Source organism: Delphinapterus leucas, chromosome X (genome assembly GCF_059928025.1).
Source record: "Delphinapterus leucas isolate spDelLeu-1000000601 "Yukka" chromosome X, BTC_Dleu_Yukka2, whole genome shotgun sequence".
Lineage (NCBI taxonomy): Eukaryota > Metazoa > Chordata > Mammalia > Artiodactyla > Monodontidae > Delphinapterus > Delphinapterus leucas.
The window spans coordinates 20,256,732-20,278,432 of NC_143150.1; the positions used below are offsets into that span (position 1 = coordinate 20,256,732).

General features: G+C 44.9%; 1 protein-coding gene across 6 annotated transcripts in view; it reads right to left on the reverse strand.

Annotated features, from left to right (window-relative positions):
* The window catches only part of ARHGAP36 (Rho GTPase activating protein 36), a 162,304-nt gene that overhangs the window by 30,091 nt on the left and 110,512 nt on the right, over positions 1–21,701 (reverse strand). For 2 of the 6 annotated variants that reach the window (XM_089904092.1, XM_089904091.1), the window contains exon 1: positions 839–7,830. The exons of the other annotated variants lie outside the window; for them this stretch is intronic. In XM_089904092.1, coding sequence (XP_089760218.1) covers positions 839–896 — 58 coding nt within the window. In that variant the 5' untranslated portion in view covers positions 897–7,830. Of the gene's footprint in view, positions 1–838; positions 7,831–21,701 lie in introns of those variants that run through there. 6 annotated transcript variants of the gene reach the window in all.

Consider the following 21,701-nt stretch of genomic DNA (forward strand, 5'->3'; position numbering starts at 1 on the left):
CCTGAAACTTTAAGGAGGAAAAATAAATAATCAGTTTCCAAAACATACTTTATAGAAGCACTTCCAAGAAGGGGGTGAAATGCCACCCACGTATCACAGTGGTGCTGTGATCCTTCACACACCTATGTCCTCAACTCCCCAAGGATAGGGAACACAGCATTGATATCAAAGTACCCAAGGGAAGACCCGGACTAAAGACCCCAGGCCTCTGCCATTGGGAGCTTTGGGGCAGTGGGCAATTGGCAGGGCCTCAGCAGAGCCAGATCTGCTGCCAACTCCTTGTATGACCTTGGGCAGGCCTTTGCCATCTCTGGCCTTCAATGTCACCATCTCTTAAATAAAAGGGTTGAATTCGATGACTCTGAGGGACCCATGTCGATATTCGGTAGTTGAGATTGGGACAAGATGGGACAAGCTTCAAGGCAAAAGGATCCCCCCACCTCCATCTTCAGGGTTCGCGGGCCCTAGCTGCCCGGCCAGGGACGTTCATCCTTGGGCCTTTAGGGCCCTTGGGTTTCAGGACTGTGCTCTTACGCGTCTGGCCCCGACTCTCTAGCTGTCCCCGAGGACGAGGACGGCTGAGCCAGCGACTCCGCCCCCGCGCTCGACCCGCATCCCGCCGAGCCATTAGCGCGATTGCTCGCTGTTCCCGGCAAAGCCGGTGATTTATGCGGGGCCTCGACGGGGCAGTCCTTGAGCCAGGAACAATTAGCTAAAAGCCAGCGGGAAGGGAGGCGAAAGGACGGCGAGCCAAGCCCCAGGGCGCCTGGCCGGGGCTGCAGCCGCCTGCAGCCCCAGCGAAGGACCCCAGCCCCCGGACTCGGTGGGCCCCACTCACCACGGCGGGGGCGGGGCTCGAAGGCCGAGGCGAAAAGGCAGTCCAGCATCCACGCCATGACCAGCGCTCGGCGCCGCAGCCTCGCAGCCGGCTTCCGCGCTGGCCCCCGCGCCAGCTACCCTAAGTAGCCCCCGGTGACCACGCCCTGAGCCGCACCCTGCACCCAGCTAAGAGTGTTTCGGTCACCGGACACCTCGGGCTTGTCACGAAGGGGGCAGGGCCTCAGGGGAGCCCCCCCCTCCCGCCGGAGAAGAGGCCGCTGGTCCTGCAGCCCCTTTCCCCCACGCGAAGGGAGGCCGAGATACAGCTCCTGCCCCGGGAAGCCCTGACTCTGAGGGCGGGACCGTGCCCCTATCCCCAGGGAGCCCAGAGTCTGAAGGGAGACGCCATCTCTGCCCTGGTGAGCCCCGAATCTGAGAGGGAAGGGAGGCCCCTGCCCCCAGGAGCCCTACTCTGGCACGTAAAAGCAAGCTTGTCCCCTAGAAGCTGGTATTTGAGGGCGAGATAGTGCACCTGCCCCTGGGAGCCTCAGATCTGAGGGTGAGATTGTATTCCAGCCCTGAAACCCCCACGTTTAGCGGACACATCATCTCAGCCTTCAGGAGGCCCAATCTAGGCGGGAAGTGGTGTCTGCCTTAGGAGCCCTGAACCGGAAGGGGAGGCACTGCCTCAGCCCTTGGGGACCCCCGTCTTAGGGGAGGCATCACCTCAGCTGTGAGTAGCTCCAGATGTGATGTGTTATGTCACAGCTCTGTTCTCGAGGATCAAAAATGTGAGTAGGAGAAAAGAGTTTTGCTCCCCAAGGGGCCCCAAAGTTGAAAGTAATTTTAATGTTCCTGCCCTGCAGATCCTTCGGGGAAGAGGGAGATGCTTTCCTGCCTGGGAACTTTTGTTTTGAGGGGGTTGATCCCTGAGATAAAAGAACACGGTGTCAAATGTGTATAAATATGGGGTGCACCCCAGTTGCCACTGACTTACGGATTCCACCGCCTATGCTTTTGCTCAGGGCACTGGCATAGGAGGGGCACCAACCTTTATTTTTAGAAAGAATTTGATATTTGATATTTCAGTGTGGGGGGTGGTACTGTGTTGGATTTCGTTGCACTTCTTTTATGGCTTTGTATTTTTAAAATTTAAATACATATGGGGACACATACCATTATAGGTTCAGTGTTTGGGGGATCTGGTGGTAGTAAACAAGTCCTACCTCCAAATCCTGCAGTAGAAGCAGCCACCAGAGATGGACCATATTGAGCAAGAAGGGCTTCTAATCGAAATTTCCTTTTCTATTCAAGTTCAGGGCCCCAAATTAATTTCTCCCCCAGTTCTCCATTGGCAGTTGTACAAACATGACTCTGTGCCTTGTTTTTCTCCGCTGGGAAAATGGGACTCTGTCGATCAAAACGCTAGTGAGGAGGTAGAGAGTAATATGCAAAATCCTCTTCCAACAGCTCGATTGCAGGCTTGAGGAGTGGAAGCTGCAATCACAAGTCCTTTGAGGAGAGCAGTTATTACATTTGCTTTGCTAACCACTGATATTAGCATTAATGCAGCAAAAGGGGTGCGTAAAATGAAAAAATCGCCTGTACTTCACCATGCAATTCTTAGCAAAGCAGAGCTGTAGTTAGAGTTTAAAGGGCTTCCATTCATTTTCCTTCCTTTCTGGGAAACATGGTACTTCTCTGCCTTTACACCAATTTCTAAATCATTTCCAATTTTCTCTGTTTTCTAAAAGCAATCAGAGTCAACAAACATTCACCAGACCTGCTCTTTTACCAATTTCTGCTGTACAAATACCCAGTCATCCAAGCCAAACAAGTCTGACATCTAGAAATGTCCAGTTTCTGGCTCTGGATATTGAAATCTCGGCCTTACCTCTTCCCATGAGTGTATACACCACCAGCTTTTGTAATGGTCTCAATGGGTTTCTTTTTTTCCCAGCTGAATGAGATTTTTTCGGGGGGCTCCCTCATGGCATAAAGGCTGCCTTCCCAGTCCAATCCAATGGCCCTCAGTAACTGAAGTTTCTCTGCTTCCAAAATAGCTCTACCTAAAGTACAAACTCATGACCAGTATCCCTCTTGGTCAGTTTTTTTTCTGCAGGAGGTGTGATGTAGTAAAGGAACAAAGCTAAGGATGCTCACAGACCTAGATTGGAAGCCCAACTGTGCTACATACTAGCTATGTAATCTTAGGAAGATTATTTAACCTCTCTGAGGCTTAGTTTTCCTTATCTGTAAAATGGGGATATTAACAGTTGCGAACAAGCTCCTGGCAAACCAAAGCCTACTCATTTCGAAAAAAGAAAAAGGGAAATATAGAGTTCAGAATTCTCAAAAAATTTTATTTAGCAGTCAAGTTAGCAGTTCTCCCCAACTCCTTTTTCTTTGACCTACCTCCTCTGCCACTTAATTACTTAGTGTTGTTTCCTTTGAAAATATTTACCCTTAACTAATGTCACATAATAGGGGAATGCATTTATCCATCAATCCATCCATTCATTCAACAAATATTTATGAAATGTCCTCTGTGTGCAAGATATTGAGCAATGTATATAATGTTGATTCACTCAATGAATTATTTTTAAATGTATAATTTGGAAGCCTATATGATAATCTGAAAAAAACATTTATGATTATTTTAAGTGAAAAATAATCAAAATGCAAAATGTGTGCACACTATTATATAAACAGTGCAAATAAATAATAAACTTATACATAGAAAAAAAGTGTTAACATGAAACACACCAGAATCTTAGTAGTGATTGTTTAAGCAATGCAATTATGGGCAATTTTAAACTGTTTTATTATTTCCATATTTTAGTATTTTCCAACTTTTCTATATGTCTTTTTCTGGAGTTAGAAAATGCTACTGATAGGAGAAAAACTATAACCTTGTCCACAGAATAAAGGATGAGGTTAGGTAAGGGAAAGACTGGGGCCTTTATGCTGGGATTGTTCTCTTGGTACAGGACACTGGGCCTGGCTTTGGTGACCCAGAAAAAGCTAAAAGTTGGTCTGTGAGTAAAATGCAGAACTCCTGTCCTGTGCAGGGCCACATAACCCGTTATGGTATCTCCTTTCCAAGAATTCAGAGGTCCTTAGCACCCCAACTGAGCAACCAAGAACCTGCTAGCCTGGACCTGCAACCCCTCACACCAAGGTGTACAAGGGGCACATTGGGTATATATGCCCTCACCCTAGAGCTTGACAGCTTGCTGCCTCTTAAGGGTGTCTCATTGCAATTCCAGTTAAAAGCCAAGCACACTGCTCCTAACTTAGGTCATTGTTTGCCATGAAGTCTTTAGCAGGAAGAAAACATATTCTAGCTAAGAAGAAGGCACGATGATAAAGTCAAGCTGGGGGCTTGCTGACTTTGAGAAGAAAGGTTTCAAACCTTCTATCTTTTTTCCTGAAGCTCAAAAGTAGTTGGCACCCAGGCAGACAGTTGCTATTTAAGTGGGATTCCAAGCATCAAAGGCCTGTAAACTTTGTCATGGACCAGGATTTTCCAAAGTATGGTCCTTTGGACCAGCTGCATCAGAATCACTTGGGATGCGCTTCAATGATGCAAATCCCCTGCTCCCACTCCAGACTCATTGAACAAGAATCTCTGGGCATGGGGACCAGAAAACAGCATTTTTAACAAGCTCCCCATGGGGGCTCTTATACCCAATAAAGTTAGAGAAACTCTAGTATAGAGGAAAGAAGTCTTTCCCTGAAAACCCTCCACCACTGTCTCTTCCCATTGCACTCCAGCTACAAGGAACACTGGGGCAGCCCTATGGAGAACTTGATCCCTTTAACCCCACTCTACTTCCTTTGGGTGTATGGGTAAATATGTAGCATGAGAAATTGAGCAAACCTCAAAACTTGACTCCTGATAGGGTCTAGTGGCATTCAAAATGAGCATACACCATAAAGGTCATGCATCTGTATTTTCTAAGAATCCTTGTGTATGTCTTTGTAGCATTTTTCAGTCAGGTTATCTCACTTGGATTCCCTGCTTGGGGTCCTTACATGAGGCAAGAGGCAGCAGAAGCACCGTGGAAAGAGTATGGCATTTAAAGCTAAAATATTAGGAGTGAGGCTGGGCATGTTGACTGAATGGATGCAAGTATGTCTGCTTCCCAACCTGAACCCCTGACTCCTCCTCTATGAAATGAGGGTCCCTGTCCGCCTGCCCAACTTCCTCAGCAGGTTGCTATGAAGGTCTCTGCAATTTCAGGGGTGAGATAACAAAGGTAACTACCCCCAGGCCCATGGAAGGAATTGGGAGATTAGCAAGCTTGCCTCCCAACACCCCCTTTTGAGGAGTCCTATCAGAAGGTCCACATGGTGTGTATAGGGTCATATATGTTCTCTAAAGGGGGCTATAAGCCTTAGAACCCCAAGACTTTGCCTCTCTGCTTTTCTGTTTGGGGAGGATTTGTCTGGGCTCATGGTGAACGTATAGCAAAATCATGGGGGACCATTTGGGACCTCTCCGAACCTCAGAGAGACCTTGGTTTCCTCATTTCTCAAGTGGAGTTGTACCAAGAAAACTTGAAGTTCCTTTGCAGCTACTTAGCTTTCCTAGGATACACTGCTTCTGCAGCACTTTATTTTTTTCCCCACAGCTCTATTACTTCCAAGCATTTTCGTATCACCAAAGCCTGACAAGGTCCTGGCACCATCTTTGTGAGGTAGAAATGGGAGAAAATTATTCCCATTTTTTAAGTTAGAAAAGCTGAGGCAAAAGACAGTAAGTGACTAGCCCAAAGTCACCCAGGGGAGGAGAGATGAGCCAAGACCAGCCTCGAGATCTCTCACCCCCCTGCCCGTTCTTTTCCAGTACCCCTCAATAGATCCCAGGAGCTGTCTGTCAGCGTGCTGACACCACTCAGGAAAATGCAAGTTTCATCCTGACACCAGGAAGACAGAGCTACGATTACGCTTTGGTCCCCAAGGAGGCAGAGAAATTGCTTTTAGTTGACAAGTGCATCTCCCACACATATATCCCTCTGGTTGAATGAAAAGATAAAATCAAGTTAAAAATCCCCAATGCTCACTTAATTTTGTAAAGCATTTTGCTCTTTGAGCTAAGGTAGTTAGGATGATAGAATTTTTTAAGTCTTAGAAGTCTCGACAGGGTGGGGCAGAATAGTAGGAATTAAGGGGGAGCACAGAAGAAAATGTGAGGAAGAAGAAAAAGTAGAGAGGTAATCTTTTAGTTTTGTGCTGTAATCAGTAAGAGAAAATGGAGTTATCTGAAAAAAGAACTAGAAAGAACTGGGGTGAGTGTTTATGCCTTTGAAAAACTGCAAAAGATGTGAGCCACTGAAATTTCCATTATAAATGAAAATTTTGTGGCTTTCAGTAACAAGAGTTTGGGGGTTGAGCTGGGGGACTATCGACTTCATGTGTTACCAGAGGCATCCAGGACTGGGGCCAGGGAAGTTATTGCTCCTGCTCTTTACTAGCTCTGAAGGTCATCTCTGTAAATCACTTGCCCTTAAATGTTTAAGTGTGGCAGGTCCCCATGTGCTCTCATATCTATTTTCACATCTAAGCCTCATACAGCTTGGGAGATTGGCAGGAGAGAGATTAGCACAATCCCCATTTTACAGATGAAGAAAGTGAAGCTAAAGAAAGGGAAGTGACTTGCCCAAGGTCATTCTGCACTTGGACCACTGTTTGTGCCTCCTTCTGTTGTGCTTAGCTCCTTCTCACACTACCCATATGCAGATTTAAATCTGGTCTTTAGACCTCATATACTTTTTGATCTCCTTTGGACTCTAGAGACTGGAGCCTTTCCCCTAGGTGAGCATCGTAGGGTCCTTTAAATGCCTCCCGGCAAAGGACATTCTTATTCTTAGGAGATATATGCTGAAGTATCTGCAAGTGAAGTGCCATCACGTCTACAATATAGGAGAGGGGGTGGGGAAGGAAAGAGAGAAGGGAGAGTGTGCAAATACGGCAAATTATTAATGAGGGTATGTACAAATATTTGGGTCATTCTTTCAATTTTACTGTACGTTAAAAAGTTTGAAAATACAAACTTGGGGGAAATCTCTCCAACCTAGTTAGCCACTCCACCTGCCTATGCTAAAATCTGGGGGTCAGTGGCACATCCCATCCTACAGGGACTCCTTCAGAATGTCCCAGCCCCAAGCACAGAACTAGCTCAGCAGGAGGGACAGGCTGGACCCATGACTGATTTTGATGTCTTAGATGGAGCTTGAGTGGTGGGAAAATGGCTGCGTGTACTGAGTGGGAGTTTGAGGTGAGGGATTTTGTGGCAATACAGCTAAATGGAAGCCCTAGAGAAAGAGTCCCCCCACAATCTAATCAGAGCTGGAATTTTTCCAAAAATAGTTTGCTTGTTTTTAAAATTGCAGGGTTCACTTATCAGGGTTGGAAATGTCATTAAAGATAATCCCGTCCAACCTCCTCACATCCCAGGGAGGACACTGAGATCCAGGGAGGGAAAGTGACTTACCTAACATCGCCGAGCAAGTTAGTGGCTGAAATGGAACTAGAAGCCAAGTGTCCAGCCTCCTAGTCGAGGGCTCGGTCCATTACATCACACTGTCATCTCACCTTGGATTCGTGGGCTCTTGAAAGATCATCTGCTCATCCCAGGGCTTGCTCTCTTCAGACCAGCATGGCACTTGGGGGATTTGCAGTCAACAACAGTCCCTGCCACTGGGAGCAGAGCCAGGCACCTGAAGATGGCACCTGTCACATCCCATTGGAATGAATGACCTCCCTCTGAAACCGAGATGGGCCAGGCGGAATCTGGGAGCAGCACCTTGAAAGCAGAGTTAGGCCAGGCCTGTGCGGCTGGTGCGCCATGAACATTCACGGAAGAGGAGGCCATGGAATATGTCCTGAGCACTGTTTGCTGGGGAGTTTTCCACCTCTCTCGGACCCCGAGTGATTTATTGATTATTCTCGGGGCAGCCACTCTAGTTCATTGGTTTAGCTTCCATTACCCTGAGGGGGCGGGGTGGGGGGGTGGTCTGCCTGCCGCTTCCCCTGGTCTGTCTGCTCACAGGATTGGTTCATCAGACAGCTTAGCTAGACCCTCGTGAGCCTGTCGGGATTAATGGCATTTGACTGTAGATCATGAGAAATCACATCAGTAGCTGCGGGTGGGGGTGGATGGAGGAAGCAGGAGGAGAGCAGAGGAGAAGGAAGAAGAGCAAAAGGGGAGGGAAGAAAAGGCAGAGGAAAATTCAATGAAGAAATTCTCTTGCACACCAACCGCTGACATTTTTGAGACTGTAGCTTCTCTCACTTTTAATCACCTCCTTTGTTAATTGCCATTTGTCAATGCAAGTAAGTCTTTCTCCGCTATAACTCAATCCTGGGACAACTCAAGTCTTAAGGACTCAGGGCTAGCTCCAGAGCCCAGTCTTCCCTAGCTAGTGAGTTGTCTGTCCTTCTCCCCTGCATTCCTACATCCCAGGCACTGTGGGGGCTGGTATGTGAACACCAGACTTGGCCTCAGAGCTAAAGATGCTAAAGGCTGACCTTATCTTCCAAGCTGTTTTGGGTCTGGCACATACTCAAGGCCCCTCTCTCCTGCCTGCTGGGACCAAGAACCCTCTCCTACTTTCAAGCACCCAGGGCTTATAACTGCCCTGCCAGTCCACCTTCCAAATCTCAGGAGACTTGTCAGACTGTAAGTTAAGGGACAAGGAAAAGAGGGGCTATCTGAGCTATAACTGCCTAGGACCAGAGAACAGCCACACTGGAGTGGAGGGGTCCTAGCGGGGGCCAGATCAAGTGGCAGTAAAGCCATATGATGCATTCAACAGGCTCTGGTCCCCCAGTGCCTTAGAGAATAACAGGAAAACTCAAGCCTCTGAGCGACTGTGGACCTTGACTTTGTTTTCAAGAGTGGCTCCGGGGTGCTGATTTCAGGGAGGAAATTGGGAACGAAGAGACTGTGTGGCATGGGTATAGGTCATAGATGGCTGGCTCTCCTGGCTGGGCCATGCTCTGGGGCTATGGCTCTCTTCTGCCTCCCTAGAGAGAGAGCTACCAGTATATCCACCAACACACACCTTGCTATCCTCAGAGACTGTCCCTCAAATCTACTCAGTGATAGAGAGATGCACTGAAAGGTATGGGGTCAGGAGTGGTGATATTAATGTCCAAGGCCAGGTTCAAGGACTGAATGCAGAACCTTGGCCTCTCTGGGTTTTTTGTTCTTCCTTCCCACTTCAAAAGTGGGAAGGGCCCTCTCGGGGGCCCTCCTCACTGATGCTCAGCCCCTCCTGCTGCTGCCACCTCAGCCAGCAGAGACTCTCACTTTCTTGTCCCTTCAGCTGCTCCCTTTCCACTGACCCCTTCCCTCTGCCTACACACATCCCAACCTTCACCATAAGACACATTCTTTCCGTCAGCCTTTCTCTACCTGCTCTTGGGTCTGCAAAACTTCTCAAATGGATGGTCTCTGCCTCCACTCACTATTTTACTTCTTCCCATTCCATGCCCACTATTGAAGGCCCTCGTAGCTTCCCAAGGCTAGATGCAGTGGCCCCTTGTCAGTTCTCAGTCCCCTTGACAACTTGGCAGCATTTGCTCCCCCATGATCCCTTTTTCCTTATTGATTGAAAGTCCCTCTTAGGTAACCATAAGTTTGTTTTCTGTGTCTGTGAGTCTGCTTCTCTTTTGTAAATAAGTTCATTTGTATCATATTTTAGGTTTCACATATAAGTGATACCACATAATATTTGTCTTTCTCTGTCTGACTTACTTCACTCAGTATGACAATCTCTAGGTCCATCCATGTTGCTGCAAATGGCATTATTTCATTCATTTTTTATGGCTGAGTAATATTCCATTGTATATATGTGCCACATCTTCTTTATCCATTCATCTGTTGATGGACACTTAGGTTGCTTCTATGTCTTGGTTTTGTGAATAGTGCTCCTGTGAACATTGGGGTACAGGTATCTTTACGAATTAGAGCTTTCATCTTTTCCAGATACATACCCAGGCTAATTTACGGTTATCAAAGGGGAAGGGGGGAGGGATAAGTTGGGAGTATGGGATTAACAGATGCACACTACCATATATAAAATAAAGCACAGGGAACTATATTCAGTAATAAACTATAATGGGAAAGAATTGAAAAAAGGATATATATAAATAAAACTGAATCACTTTGCTGTATACTTGACACTAACACAATGTTGTAAATCAACTATACTTTTTAAAAAAGTCCCTCTTCCGTTAGCTGTACCTGCCAGATCTCATGTCTCAGACTTCTGCCTGCTCAATAGCCCTCTCTCATAATAACCTTCTTATTCATCTTCTCTTTCCCTATAGACTTCCTCCCCACAGCCCACAAAGACATTCAAACTCTCCTATATGAAAACAACCCTTCTCTGACCCTGAGTCCCCTTTCAGCTATCACCCAATCTTCCTTTTCTCAGCTTTATTCCTTAACACCTTCAAAGAGCAGTGTAGACTTGCTCTCCTCACTTCTCACCATATACTCATTCCTTGGTCCACAGCAAGATGGTGCCTGCCCCATCTCCACACACATACACACACTCTACTGAGACCCCTATCACTGCAGCCACCAATGTCTTTTTGGAGTCCTAATCCAATGAGACACATCTGTGTCATAATTTTATTTGCCTTCTCTGTGGAATGCTACATTGTGAATCCCTCCTTATTTATTGAAACTCTCCCTTCCCTTGGCTCTGAGGATACTGTGCTATACTAGTGTTCTTATCAATGATTTCTCCTTCTGGCTCTGCATTCTCCTCTGGTACCCTAAATGGGAGCATCTCTCAAGTTCATGTCCTTAATGCTCTGTTCTTGTGTGGAGGCGCTCACCCACCTTAATTCCTCTGATATCTCTGTATCACTCACAGCACCTAAAACAGTGTCCTGTGTATATGAGACACTTAATTAGTGTTTACCTAATTGATTAACATTTGTTAATTGCACAGGTCTCGTATATAACAAATACGTTCCGTAAAGCCTGTTATTAGGGTCGTACAGTTTACAAACATTTCCTGCATATTTACCTGACTTCACCCTTATAATAACCCAGTGAGGTTGATTCTTTATTATTCTCATTTTTATAAAAGAGAGAAGGGGAATGGAGCCAACATTTGTGTTCTGTCTATTCTGTGCCAAGTGCTTTATACACATTTTAATTTAATCTTTACAACAGCCCTGTGAAGTAGGTGTTCTTAGCCACATTTTACAGATGGGAAAACTGAAGCTCAGAGAGGCACTCAAGACCACAAGGAATACATAATTTACCTCCTCTGCTATTTCATTGTTCTGTAAATTTGATCATACCAAATTTAGTGAGCAATACCGGGGAGGCATATAAAAGGTATCACAGAGTATTATAATTATTGTTTACATATAAGTTTTCTTTTTGAGTTTGCATTCCTATGAAATGTAATGTCAGGCATATAAAGAGCTGAAGAGGAAAATAAAACCCTTGTATTTCCAAACATTCCCTGCCTTTCCCCCTGCATATTATCATAATAGGAATTGATTATTGAGTGCTTACCGGGTGCCAGGCATTATGTTCAGTGCTTTACATGTGTGCTTTCATTTAATCCTCACCATCACCCTATGTGGTATGGGCTACTATTATACCCCAATTTATACACAAGGTAATTGCACCCCATAGGAGTTAAGTAACTTGTTCAAGGACCCCCAGTTAGTTTTTGAGGTAATTGAAAATTTAAGTCAGGTTGGTCTGACTCCATAATTAATGTTTTCTCAATACCACTAGGCTACCTTTCCAAGAGGACAGGGAAACCAAGGCTCAGAGAGATTAAGTGACGTCAAGTCTCCTAACTGTCTTATATTTTTCCACTTTGCTTCAGCTGCTTGCATCCCTTTGTTGAAGGGACTGCTTTGTATTGTCAATAATCTTTATATGTCTGTGGTCTGTCTCCTCGACCACATTGTCAGCTCTGCCAAACCTCTTTAGATCCCCCACAGAGGGGTCTCACTAAATACTTGTCAATTGATAAGCACGGAGCTCTCTTCAGTTGAGAGAATTATTAATAAACCATCAGGCTTTGACAAAGTCCTTCTCATCTCCAAAGGAGTTGAGCCCTTGGTGCTTAGGAGATGTATCAATTCCTCGCCGTCCTGCAGCTTGAAGTCAGGAGCCCACACTCACTTGCCTCTGCATGGCATCCATTCTCCAGGGAGTCTCAATAGCGTCAGAATCATTTCACTGAAGGCTGAATTATGTGTGTGACTCTGGGAGGATGAGGTCCCAGGAAAGGAGGAGAGGAATGCGGGCTGATTTTGCATGCAGGTGGACCCTAGGGATGTTTCTCGCCATCTGAGATGATGTGTCAACCTCTAGCAGCCACACTCCACAGAACAAGCTCTAAAGATTGATTGTTACTGTTATTATTGGGAGTATTAATAATCATTTTTACATTTGTACAGTGAACTTCCATTTATGCAAAATGGTCCTACACAAGATTTCATTAGTTTTAGTTTGTACTGGCCTTCCACAATACCTTTATGGCTTCAGTATTCTCCAAAGAAAAAAGTCCTCTGTCTAGCTTTTGAGGAAGGGAATCTCCCCAGGAAACTGACAGCTGTGACCCTGAGAAGGGGAACATTAGCCGGCTGGAATTGAAGGCCAGCAATTGATCCTGGTGAGCAACACGCTGCTGAGACATGTTTAGGGCCAATCCCCAACTTCCTTCCTTCTCTTTGCCTGTTCTCAGAACCAGCCAGTCCTTCCAGCCTAAGTAGAATCCTTAGCTCCTCCCGCCATCAGAATTCATCCTTCCAGGTCCCTTCCCCCATCAGTGGCCTCAGGGACACCTCTGCGGAAGCTGGCTCATCAATTATCTCTTCCCCTCCCCCAGACCAAGTTTCTCGTGCATTTGTATGAGTTCACTTGGCATCCTGCAAAAAAGAGAGGCAGTAGTAACAATCATAGCTACCACTCAGGGAGCTTTTACTATGAGCCAGGACTAGATTAAGCACTTTACATGCATAATCTCTCTTCATCTTCATAACAGTACTATACGGAAGGTTTATTAGGATCCCCATTTTATAGAAGAGAACACTGAGGTTCTGAGTAAGTAAGCAGCTGGCCCAAGGTCACATAGCTAGCTAATGCAGAGCCAGGATTCAAACCCAGGTCTAACAGTATTCTGTCTCTCAGTATAGGCTTCCATTTCCCAGATAGATGAGATCCAGAGATAGGAAGGCCATGTAGCATTCAGAGGAAAGAATCTCAGGAAGTCAGAAAAATAGAGTTTTCTTCCCATTTCTGCCAGTAACAAGCTAGATGACTCTGGGTGAGTCACTTAAAAGCCCCTGCTTCTGAATTCGCAAGCAGGGTCCACAGTGTGTCAGATTCAAAAGTGATGAGCCAAGGAAGGTTAATCGCCTCCAAATTTATAAAGTTTAAAAGCACCATGCAAATGCAAAGCGTTCCTTATCATAATCCTTAACATTATTATTCCAGCCTATTCATCTACCAATGAACCTGGGATAGAGTCCTGGCTCTGCCCCTGGATTCTGGTGCCATTAAATGCCAAGACAAATGGTCTTAGGGAGTCGGGGTGATCCATTATCCGGATATGGATTATTTCTCAGGAGTAAATCGTTAGCCCTGTCGGGCGGCTGATGAATTCTCCCATCACACCTGGGGGCTCATCGCTCTGCATGGGACGTGCAGGGAATGCAAGCAGCAGCAGGAGTGCAGTGTGACTCTGCAGACGAGTCCTGGGGGCGGGGAACAGGGTTAGGTTCCAGGGAGCAGCAATTACCCCACCCACCGGTGAGTGAGAAGACGTAATGAACCCCACCCACCCACAGTCCAGCCCAGAGCAGAAAAAGATAACTTATTCTCTCTCCTGATGCTTAAAGCATGTTTGGGGAAGACAAAGCACGAAAGAGACGGACAGATTCGTACATAGGAACCTATTGGCAGAGAGAAGAATGGAAAGAGAAAGAAAAACAGAAAGAAATGAAGAAAGAGGGATAAAAAGAGGGAGAGGAAGAGAAAATGAAGAAAAATAAAAAACAGAAAAGAGACACAGGAAATAAGAGGAATAGAATAAAAAGAAATTCAGAAAGAAGAGCTAAGAGGAAAGGGAGAAAGAAAGAAAAACAGCAAGAAAGCAGCCCCCCAAAGAGAAAAAAGATAAACAGAGAATGAAAGAAAAGTGTTTTCTACGGAAAATATATGAAGAAAGCAAAATCTAGTAAGAAAATAAGCAGAAACAGGAGAAGGGGAGAAATACAATAGAAAAAAATAAGAAAGGGATATAGAGAAATAGAAAAATAAACAAAAAGAGATAAAGAGACAGAGTGAAAGAAAAAGGGATGGGAGAGGAAGGATGGGTGGGGTAAAACAGATGCAGGAAGTAGAGAAACATGGAAGAAGAGATTGAGGTCTTAAGAGGCACCAGAAATGTTTTCTGTTTTTGTTTTTGTTTTTCCTATTTGCATCTTTTCCCTTTTGCTCTGTGGCACACGTGATTTCAATGTAATGCCTCGGGGCTGGTCTTAAGAACGGTCAGAGTCACCAGGTTTCCCTCCTAGCTCAGAAAGCTCCCTTCCACTTCTACCATTAGTCATTCTTGAGGGGTAAAGCATTGAAAGCAGAAACAGAAAGGTAGAGACAATTAACCTACTGAAATAAAAGTCACAGATACGGAGTGCTGAACACCCAGAAGAGCACATGCATACATAAACACACACACGTGTGCAAAACTAGGCAGACACAGAGACATTCTGAGGCAAACAGGTGCACAGGTGCTGAAAGACTTGAGACATAGGCATGGACAGACCCAAGCAGACAGGTATCAGCAGAGTCAACCTGAACACAAGGATGGGCACCGGCAGAAACTGACAAGGAACTAGATACACTGCTGTGAAAGATGACACAGAGGCACAGAAAAAAGATCAACATACAACCAGACAGGTGCGGAAGCAGACAGCAGGCAGGGTGGGAGGAGGAGGTGCCGCCTTAGCTCTTCTCTTCCTCTCCTCTCTTTGCCTTCCTGAAGTACCTGATAAAAGACATTTACCTCCTTGTGTCTCCTGCCCTCAGGATTTTCCTCTGGGCATTGTGACTATTGGTAGCAGTGTGTTTTATTTAAATAAACTCACTCCTGCTAATGAATCTGTTAGTTACTGTGTCATCCTTCCCAGGGAACAGATGTCCCTAACCAGTTTAAATAACCATATCCAAAAGGCCCCTTCAGGCATGAGTTTAAATAGTGGAATATCAGGTCCTATGGCTAAGACAGATTTGGAGTCTGTCTTGACTCTCACTCCAAGACTAGGACTTTTTTCCCCTGGTATTCCATGATCCTTTTTAACTTCATTGGACTTTCCTTTTCTGTGCATTTCGAAGCAGATGGGAGGAGGAGGTCAAGTAGCAGGATCTAATACCTGCACCCCCACTTGAATGAGAAGAACACCATAAAATTTCACTGGATAAAAAGTGCTTCTTGCAAAAGAAAAGTTTGAAAATCTCAGGGTTACACAGGGCCAGATGAGTTCTAAGGGTCCTTCCAGCTGTGACATTCTAGGATTTTATGACTAAGAGCTAATTCGTTCACATCTAAACCCGCAGTAATTGGACAAAACTTGATTGAATTTTCTGAGCAAATATGGCATCACTGTCTGCCCCAATAAATATTTAGCCATGGCCCCAGTTTATTGATTTTGTGCAGTATCAATATTTCTTGGTGCAGTTTCCAACACTGACTAGTAGACCCATGATGACGTGAAACATGCAGGCTCAAGATGCCCTCCCGGGAAAACCACAGATGGTTGTTGGTGTGTTCAACTGGCTCGGGCTGACACACAGACTGCACCACTCCCTCTGGATTGTGCTGGGCACATGGAGGGGTGCGACGACTGCCTTTTAAAAGGGGCATAATGCTTGTGTGGGTAGATTAAGTTGGTTTAGAAGCTCAGAGATATGTAGCCGACTGATCACAAAGAGAACCTAAATGAATGGGGCTTGCTATATGCAGCTCTACCTTGATGATGGGAAACATCCCTTGGCGCCTGTCTCACTCTTCATTTATTTATTCATTCTACAATGAGTGCTTTCTCTGCGCCAAGCTCTGTGCTACAGCTAGGGATACAGACATGAACAAGATACAGTCAGCTATCTCTCAAATATCTTATTTATGAACCAGAATTATGGTACAGTCAGGGAGCAGTACATGAGCTAAAGCCGAGAGATGTTGATGCTGCTCAGTGTCAACAAACTTAGGCTATAGATAAATATTTATGAGAAGAAATAATTTGGTAGGAATATGACACTATATGCATACTTTTAATTATTCCCACTGGCAAAACTGATGAATCAGAGACCTTTTTTTGTATGCAGTATTCAAGATGCATAAAAGTCTCGGAATTAGTTCAGGTAAAATAACCTGATTGTTTTCTAAGTACAACTCTAAAAAGTACAACTTAATACTTTTATTTATCTTTTAGTTACACATTTTTGGTGACAGGGTTTCATTTGTTGGTGATAGTTAGAAAGCATTGTTTTTTTGGAGAGAATTAAGGCATTTACTGGAAGAGAAGGGACGATTCATTCCTCTCTTTGATGCTGTCATGACATTAACCCTGTCTTTTCTAGAGATACATTTGTGTAAGTTTGTTCTCTTGGTCATTCATTCTTTTGCTTATTTAGTCTTCCATCCATTCACCAACTGTACACCCAGCACCTTGTCTGAAGCATGTACTGGGTCAGGTGTAGGGATACTGGAGAGATTTAGACATAGCCCTTGCCCTTGAGGGGCATACACTTCAAGAGGGGAACCAACAAATAACTTTATTTGGAATGCTGTAGGACTTTATCAGGAATGCTGTAGCAAGGGTGTGCACAAAGGAAAGCTGTGAAGAACAAGGACTAAGAGATGAGGGTAGTTGGAGAACTTTAAGAGACAAGGTGACCCATTGGGGGGGGTAGGTCTGAAGGTCCATGCTATTCATCACGATTACACAGAGTCATCCCCATTCCGCAAGTTTTTGTTTTTGTTTTTGTTTTTTTGCGGTACGCAGGCCTCTCACTGTTGTGGCCTCTCCCGTTGCGGAGCACAGGCTCCGGACGCGCAGGCTCAGCGGCCATGGCTCACGGGCCCAGCCACTCCGCAACATGCGGGATCTTCCCGGACCGGGACACGAACCCACATCCCCTGCATCGGCAGGCGGACTCCCAACCACTGCGTCACCAGGGAAGCCCCCACAAGTTTTTTTTAATCAGCATTTATTTGTAAGAGCAACAAAGCTACACATCAAGCAGATCAGTCTGTGGCTGGGGTTAGCTCAGTAACCTGTATCAGTTTCACTATTTCAATTTAAGATGAAATATATCCACTCCTTTAAAAAAAACACACAGTGAAGGAGTTGGTCAGAGACTGGTTTCTACCCCCTAACTCCAGCTTCTAGCAATCAGATTTTCCTTGCCCACCCTATACCCCTTTCTAGCAGAATTCTTCTCTAAAGGGGACAAATGGGTTTGAGTAGTACTGGGTACCGTGGTGGCTTTCAAATTATTCACATTCCAAAAGAGCCTTAATGATTTCTAAGATAATTGGTTGTAGAAATAAGTCCTTCTAAAAATTCAGCAATAGAATGTTCGTGATGCCACTGGATGATTCAGAGCATTTGGCCTTAATTACTTTGATTGTCCGCCAGGATTTAATATATGAATATTACATTGAGATCTTCAATTTAATTTCTTGTGTAAATGGATTGTGGCAGAATCCTGTAGTCCTGGAACTGGCACATAATTCAGCGTGGGAGACACTATCTTAACTCATTTCATTACTCAAGCCATTTGTTGTCCTTCAGGCTTTGACAGCCAGGAGATGGGAAAGTAGCAGAGGTGATGTGATCTCTCAACCTGGGTCCAGACAGACATGAGCCAAAGTCTCTACCGATTACGTTGTTACACAGACACAGACAACACTTATTTTCAAAAGAAAAAAAAAACAACACTCTTGTCAATGTGCAGCTTGTATCCTGGTCTTTCTTAGCATAGTGGAGTGGAAAAAGCTGGGACATGCATGCAAAAGGCCTGGGTTCTAGTCCTAGCTTGGCCGCAAAAATGCAGTATGACTTTGGACAAGCCCCATAATATCCACCTTGGGCAAGTCCCTTAATTTCTCTGGGCATTCAATTTCTCATCATTAAAGAGAGAATTACATGATCTCTAAGTGCTTTCCAGAGTGAAGATTTTCTGGCCTATGAATAGCACATGGCAAATCTGACAGCCTTGGCACCATCACTGAAATGAGGTTGTTTCTATCCATCCTGAGTAATGAGCCCCCCAAGAATGGGCAATGTCAGAAGGAAGGAAGAAAGAGACAGAGAAGATCAGTGGCGGGGTGGGGGGTGGAGAGAGAGAGAGGGAAAGGGAAGGGAAGGGAAGGTGAAGGAAACAGCCCTGCAGCGTTAGTGAGGTGTCCCCCAGGGCCTGGGTGAGCTTGTTAAGACCTTAGCAAAATGGGGGTCATTTGGGCCCTAGGAGCCTGATAGAAATTAGAGGAAAAAAATGAGACTCAGGGCTTCCCTGGTGGCGCAGTGGTTGAGAGTCCGCCTGCCAATGCAGGGGACATGGGTTCATGCCCCGGTCTGCGAAGATCCCACATGCTGCGGAGCAGCTGGGCCCATGAGCCATGGCCACTGAGCCTGCGCGTCCGGAGCCTGTGCTCTGCAACGGGAGAGGCCACAACAGTGAAAGGCCCGTGTACCACAAAAAAAAAAAAAAAAAAAAAATGAGACTCAAGAAGTAGTATTAAATGGGAGGGACTTCCCTGGTGGTCCAGTGGTTAAGACTCCGCGCTCCCAATACAGGGGGCCCGGGTTAGATCCCTGGTCTGGTAACTAGATCCCACGTGCTGCAACTAAGAGCCCACATGCCTCAACTAAAAGAGCCCACATGCCACAACTAAAGATCCCGCATGCTGCAATGAAGACCTGGCACAGCCAAATAAGTAAATAAATAAATAAATTTTTTTAAAAAGTATTAAGTGGGAATCCATAGTACTGGAGAATTTATTTGTAACACATATAATAGATAAAGTGCTTGCACCTAGAATGCATAAAAAACCCTACAAATGAATAAAAAAAGGGCAAGCTAGCAGGGGAAAAAATGGACAAAATATTTAAAAAGGAATTGTACAAAAGAGTATATCCAAAAGACCAATAAACATATGAACATGTCCTCAACCTTATTAGGCACCAGAGAAATGCAAATTAAACCTCAGTGAGATACCACAGCACACTTACCAGAATGATAACAATTTTAAAACCTGACAATACTAAGTGTTGATAATAATTTGGAGCAATGGAAGAGTGTAAATTGGTGTAACACTTTGGAAAACTGTTTAGCAGCATCTACCAAAGTGGAACTTGTGCAGCCCCTATGACTCAGTGATCCCACAACTAACAGAAATGCATGCACATGTGTACCAAACAAAAATATCTGCAGAAATGTTAGGCCTAATAGCTCCTAACAGGAAATGGTCCATATGCCCATTACAGTAGAATGGGTAAATAAATTGTGGCATATTTACAAGGGGAATATTATACAGCAGTGAGAAGGAACAAAATAAGCTTCATGCAACAGCATGGATGAATGTCACAAACATAATGTTGAATGAAAGAAGCCATACACAAAACAGTACATACTGAATGATTATATAAAAATCAATAACTGGTAGAACTATAGAGTTTAGTGATACATGCTGAGGAGCACAAGTATAAATAAAAGCACGGAAGTGATTTATGTAAGAGTCAGAATAGTAACCTTTAGGAGGTGGGAAAGGAGTTGTGATTAGGGAAGGGGCACATGTTGGGCATCAGGGGTGTGATAATATTCTATTTTTTGATTGAGTAATAGTTATAACACAGGCGTTTCATTGACTAACCTGTGCATTTATGATTTATGCCTTTTTCTTTATGTTTCATATATTACACAAACACAAGAAAAAGCATTAAAAATACAAAGATAGAGGGGCTTCCCTGGTGGCGCAGTGGTTGAGAGTCCGCCTGCCGATGCAGGGGACACGGGTTCGTGCCCCGGTCCAGGAAGATCCCACATGCCCCAGTCCGGGAAGATCCCACATGCCCCGGTCCGGGAAGACCCCACATGGATCTCATGGCTGGGCCCGTGAGCCATGGCCGCTGAGCCTGCACGTCCGGAGCCTGTGCCCCGCAACGGGAGAGGCCACAACAGTGAGAGGCCCGCGTACCACAAAAAATAAAAATAAATAAATACAAAGATAGGAAAAAGCCAAAAACAAATCCTTTTCTCAGACTAATGTCACTGCAAGTTCTATCCATCCTCTCAGGACCCTGCTTCCGGCTAATGGGATTCTATACTTTAGACAAAGAGAAGGCCAACATTGTGCCCCATTCCTCTCTGTATCCATCTGCCACAATTCTCCATCTTTAAAGCCAGACTGACCCAGACTTGTACCTAAACAGCTTTCAGTTAATTGACAAAGTCAAATAGTCAAATTTGTCAGCCAAAACCAATAGTCAAAGCTATTACCCCTGCTGCTACCTAGGCCCCTTCTCATTCCTCCCATTCCCAAACTATTCTTGTTCCATTTCAGTTCTTTCTCCTGAGTCTTTATGTAGTCTTCTATTTTCAGACTTGTTCATGCCCTTTGGACCAATGATTGAGTGACCCAACTGGGTTTCCCTAGCTAGAACCTCAGCAAGCCCTCCCTCTCCACAGACTTGAATATCTACTACCTTCGCTGTGCAGCCTCCTTTGCTCCTGCCCAACTCAGGTAGGGTATCTACCCCCACCTTGCCCCCAGATCTTACAAGGCTAAAGTGCCTTATCCAAAACCCCTGGGGCCAGATATGTTTCAGAATTCAGAATTTGGGAGATTTTACCAAGATAATCCTGTGTATTTGCCTATATTACATAATACCTCTAGCAGGTTGTGGCATAGCTCCCCATAATCAAATACATTAATATTTCTGTCATGAACGACATGAATATTCATACTGAGACAAATAAAGACTATCAATATTTTAACATGAGTTAAAATGAGTTTTAACATCAAACTTGTGAGAAAAAAAATTTTTTTCAGAATTTTGTGGGTTTGGAAGTGCAAATAAGGATTGATGATCTGTAGTAGGAACGCAATGCTTGTTTGGTGGATGGATAGAAGCATGAATGGATGCAATACATTACATATGTTTATCTTCTCAAATAAGTGACAAATGTGCATTTAACAAGAGTCTTCATAACTTTCTTTAGCCAAGAGTACCCAATTATGGGCACATTAGAATCTATTGCTGGTAAGAAGAACACAATTAGAAAAATACATCACATAGGTCTGATACCACATCATGGATGGCCTGACCTGGGTCAGGTGGCCACCCTGGGCCAATCAGTGGCTGCTCCTGCTAATACATCAACCAGCCATTTTCCTAACAATGGGGCTGTAGTTGAAGTAGGCCTGACTAGAAGGGAAAGGTGGGCATGGCAAGTACCTGGGGCTGTTCTGTTGAGTCCAGTGTGAAAGGAACAGGTGGACTGCATGCATCTTCAGATGATCCTCCTTAAATAGTATTTCTCTCAACCATGTTTTGCAAGGGTATTGAGGCAGTGGGCTTGAAATTGCCTTCCCCAGCAAGTACTCAGGGTGCAGTGAGTTTATATTGCTAGTTAAGGGTAGAGCTGGATGTTTTTACTTCCAGTCACTTGGGGGTAGGGGTACTATATCCTGTTGTATTGAGATGCTCCAGAGGCAATGCAGGGAGTTAGCAAGGGACTAGAGCATGAGTCAAAGCCAAACCTTCAGGCTCCACCAACCAGGAGACTCCAAGGAATCATGGGACATAAACCACGCAAC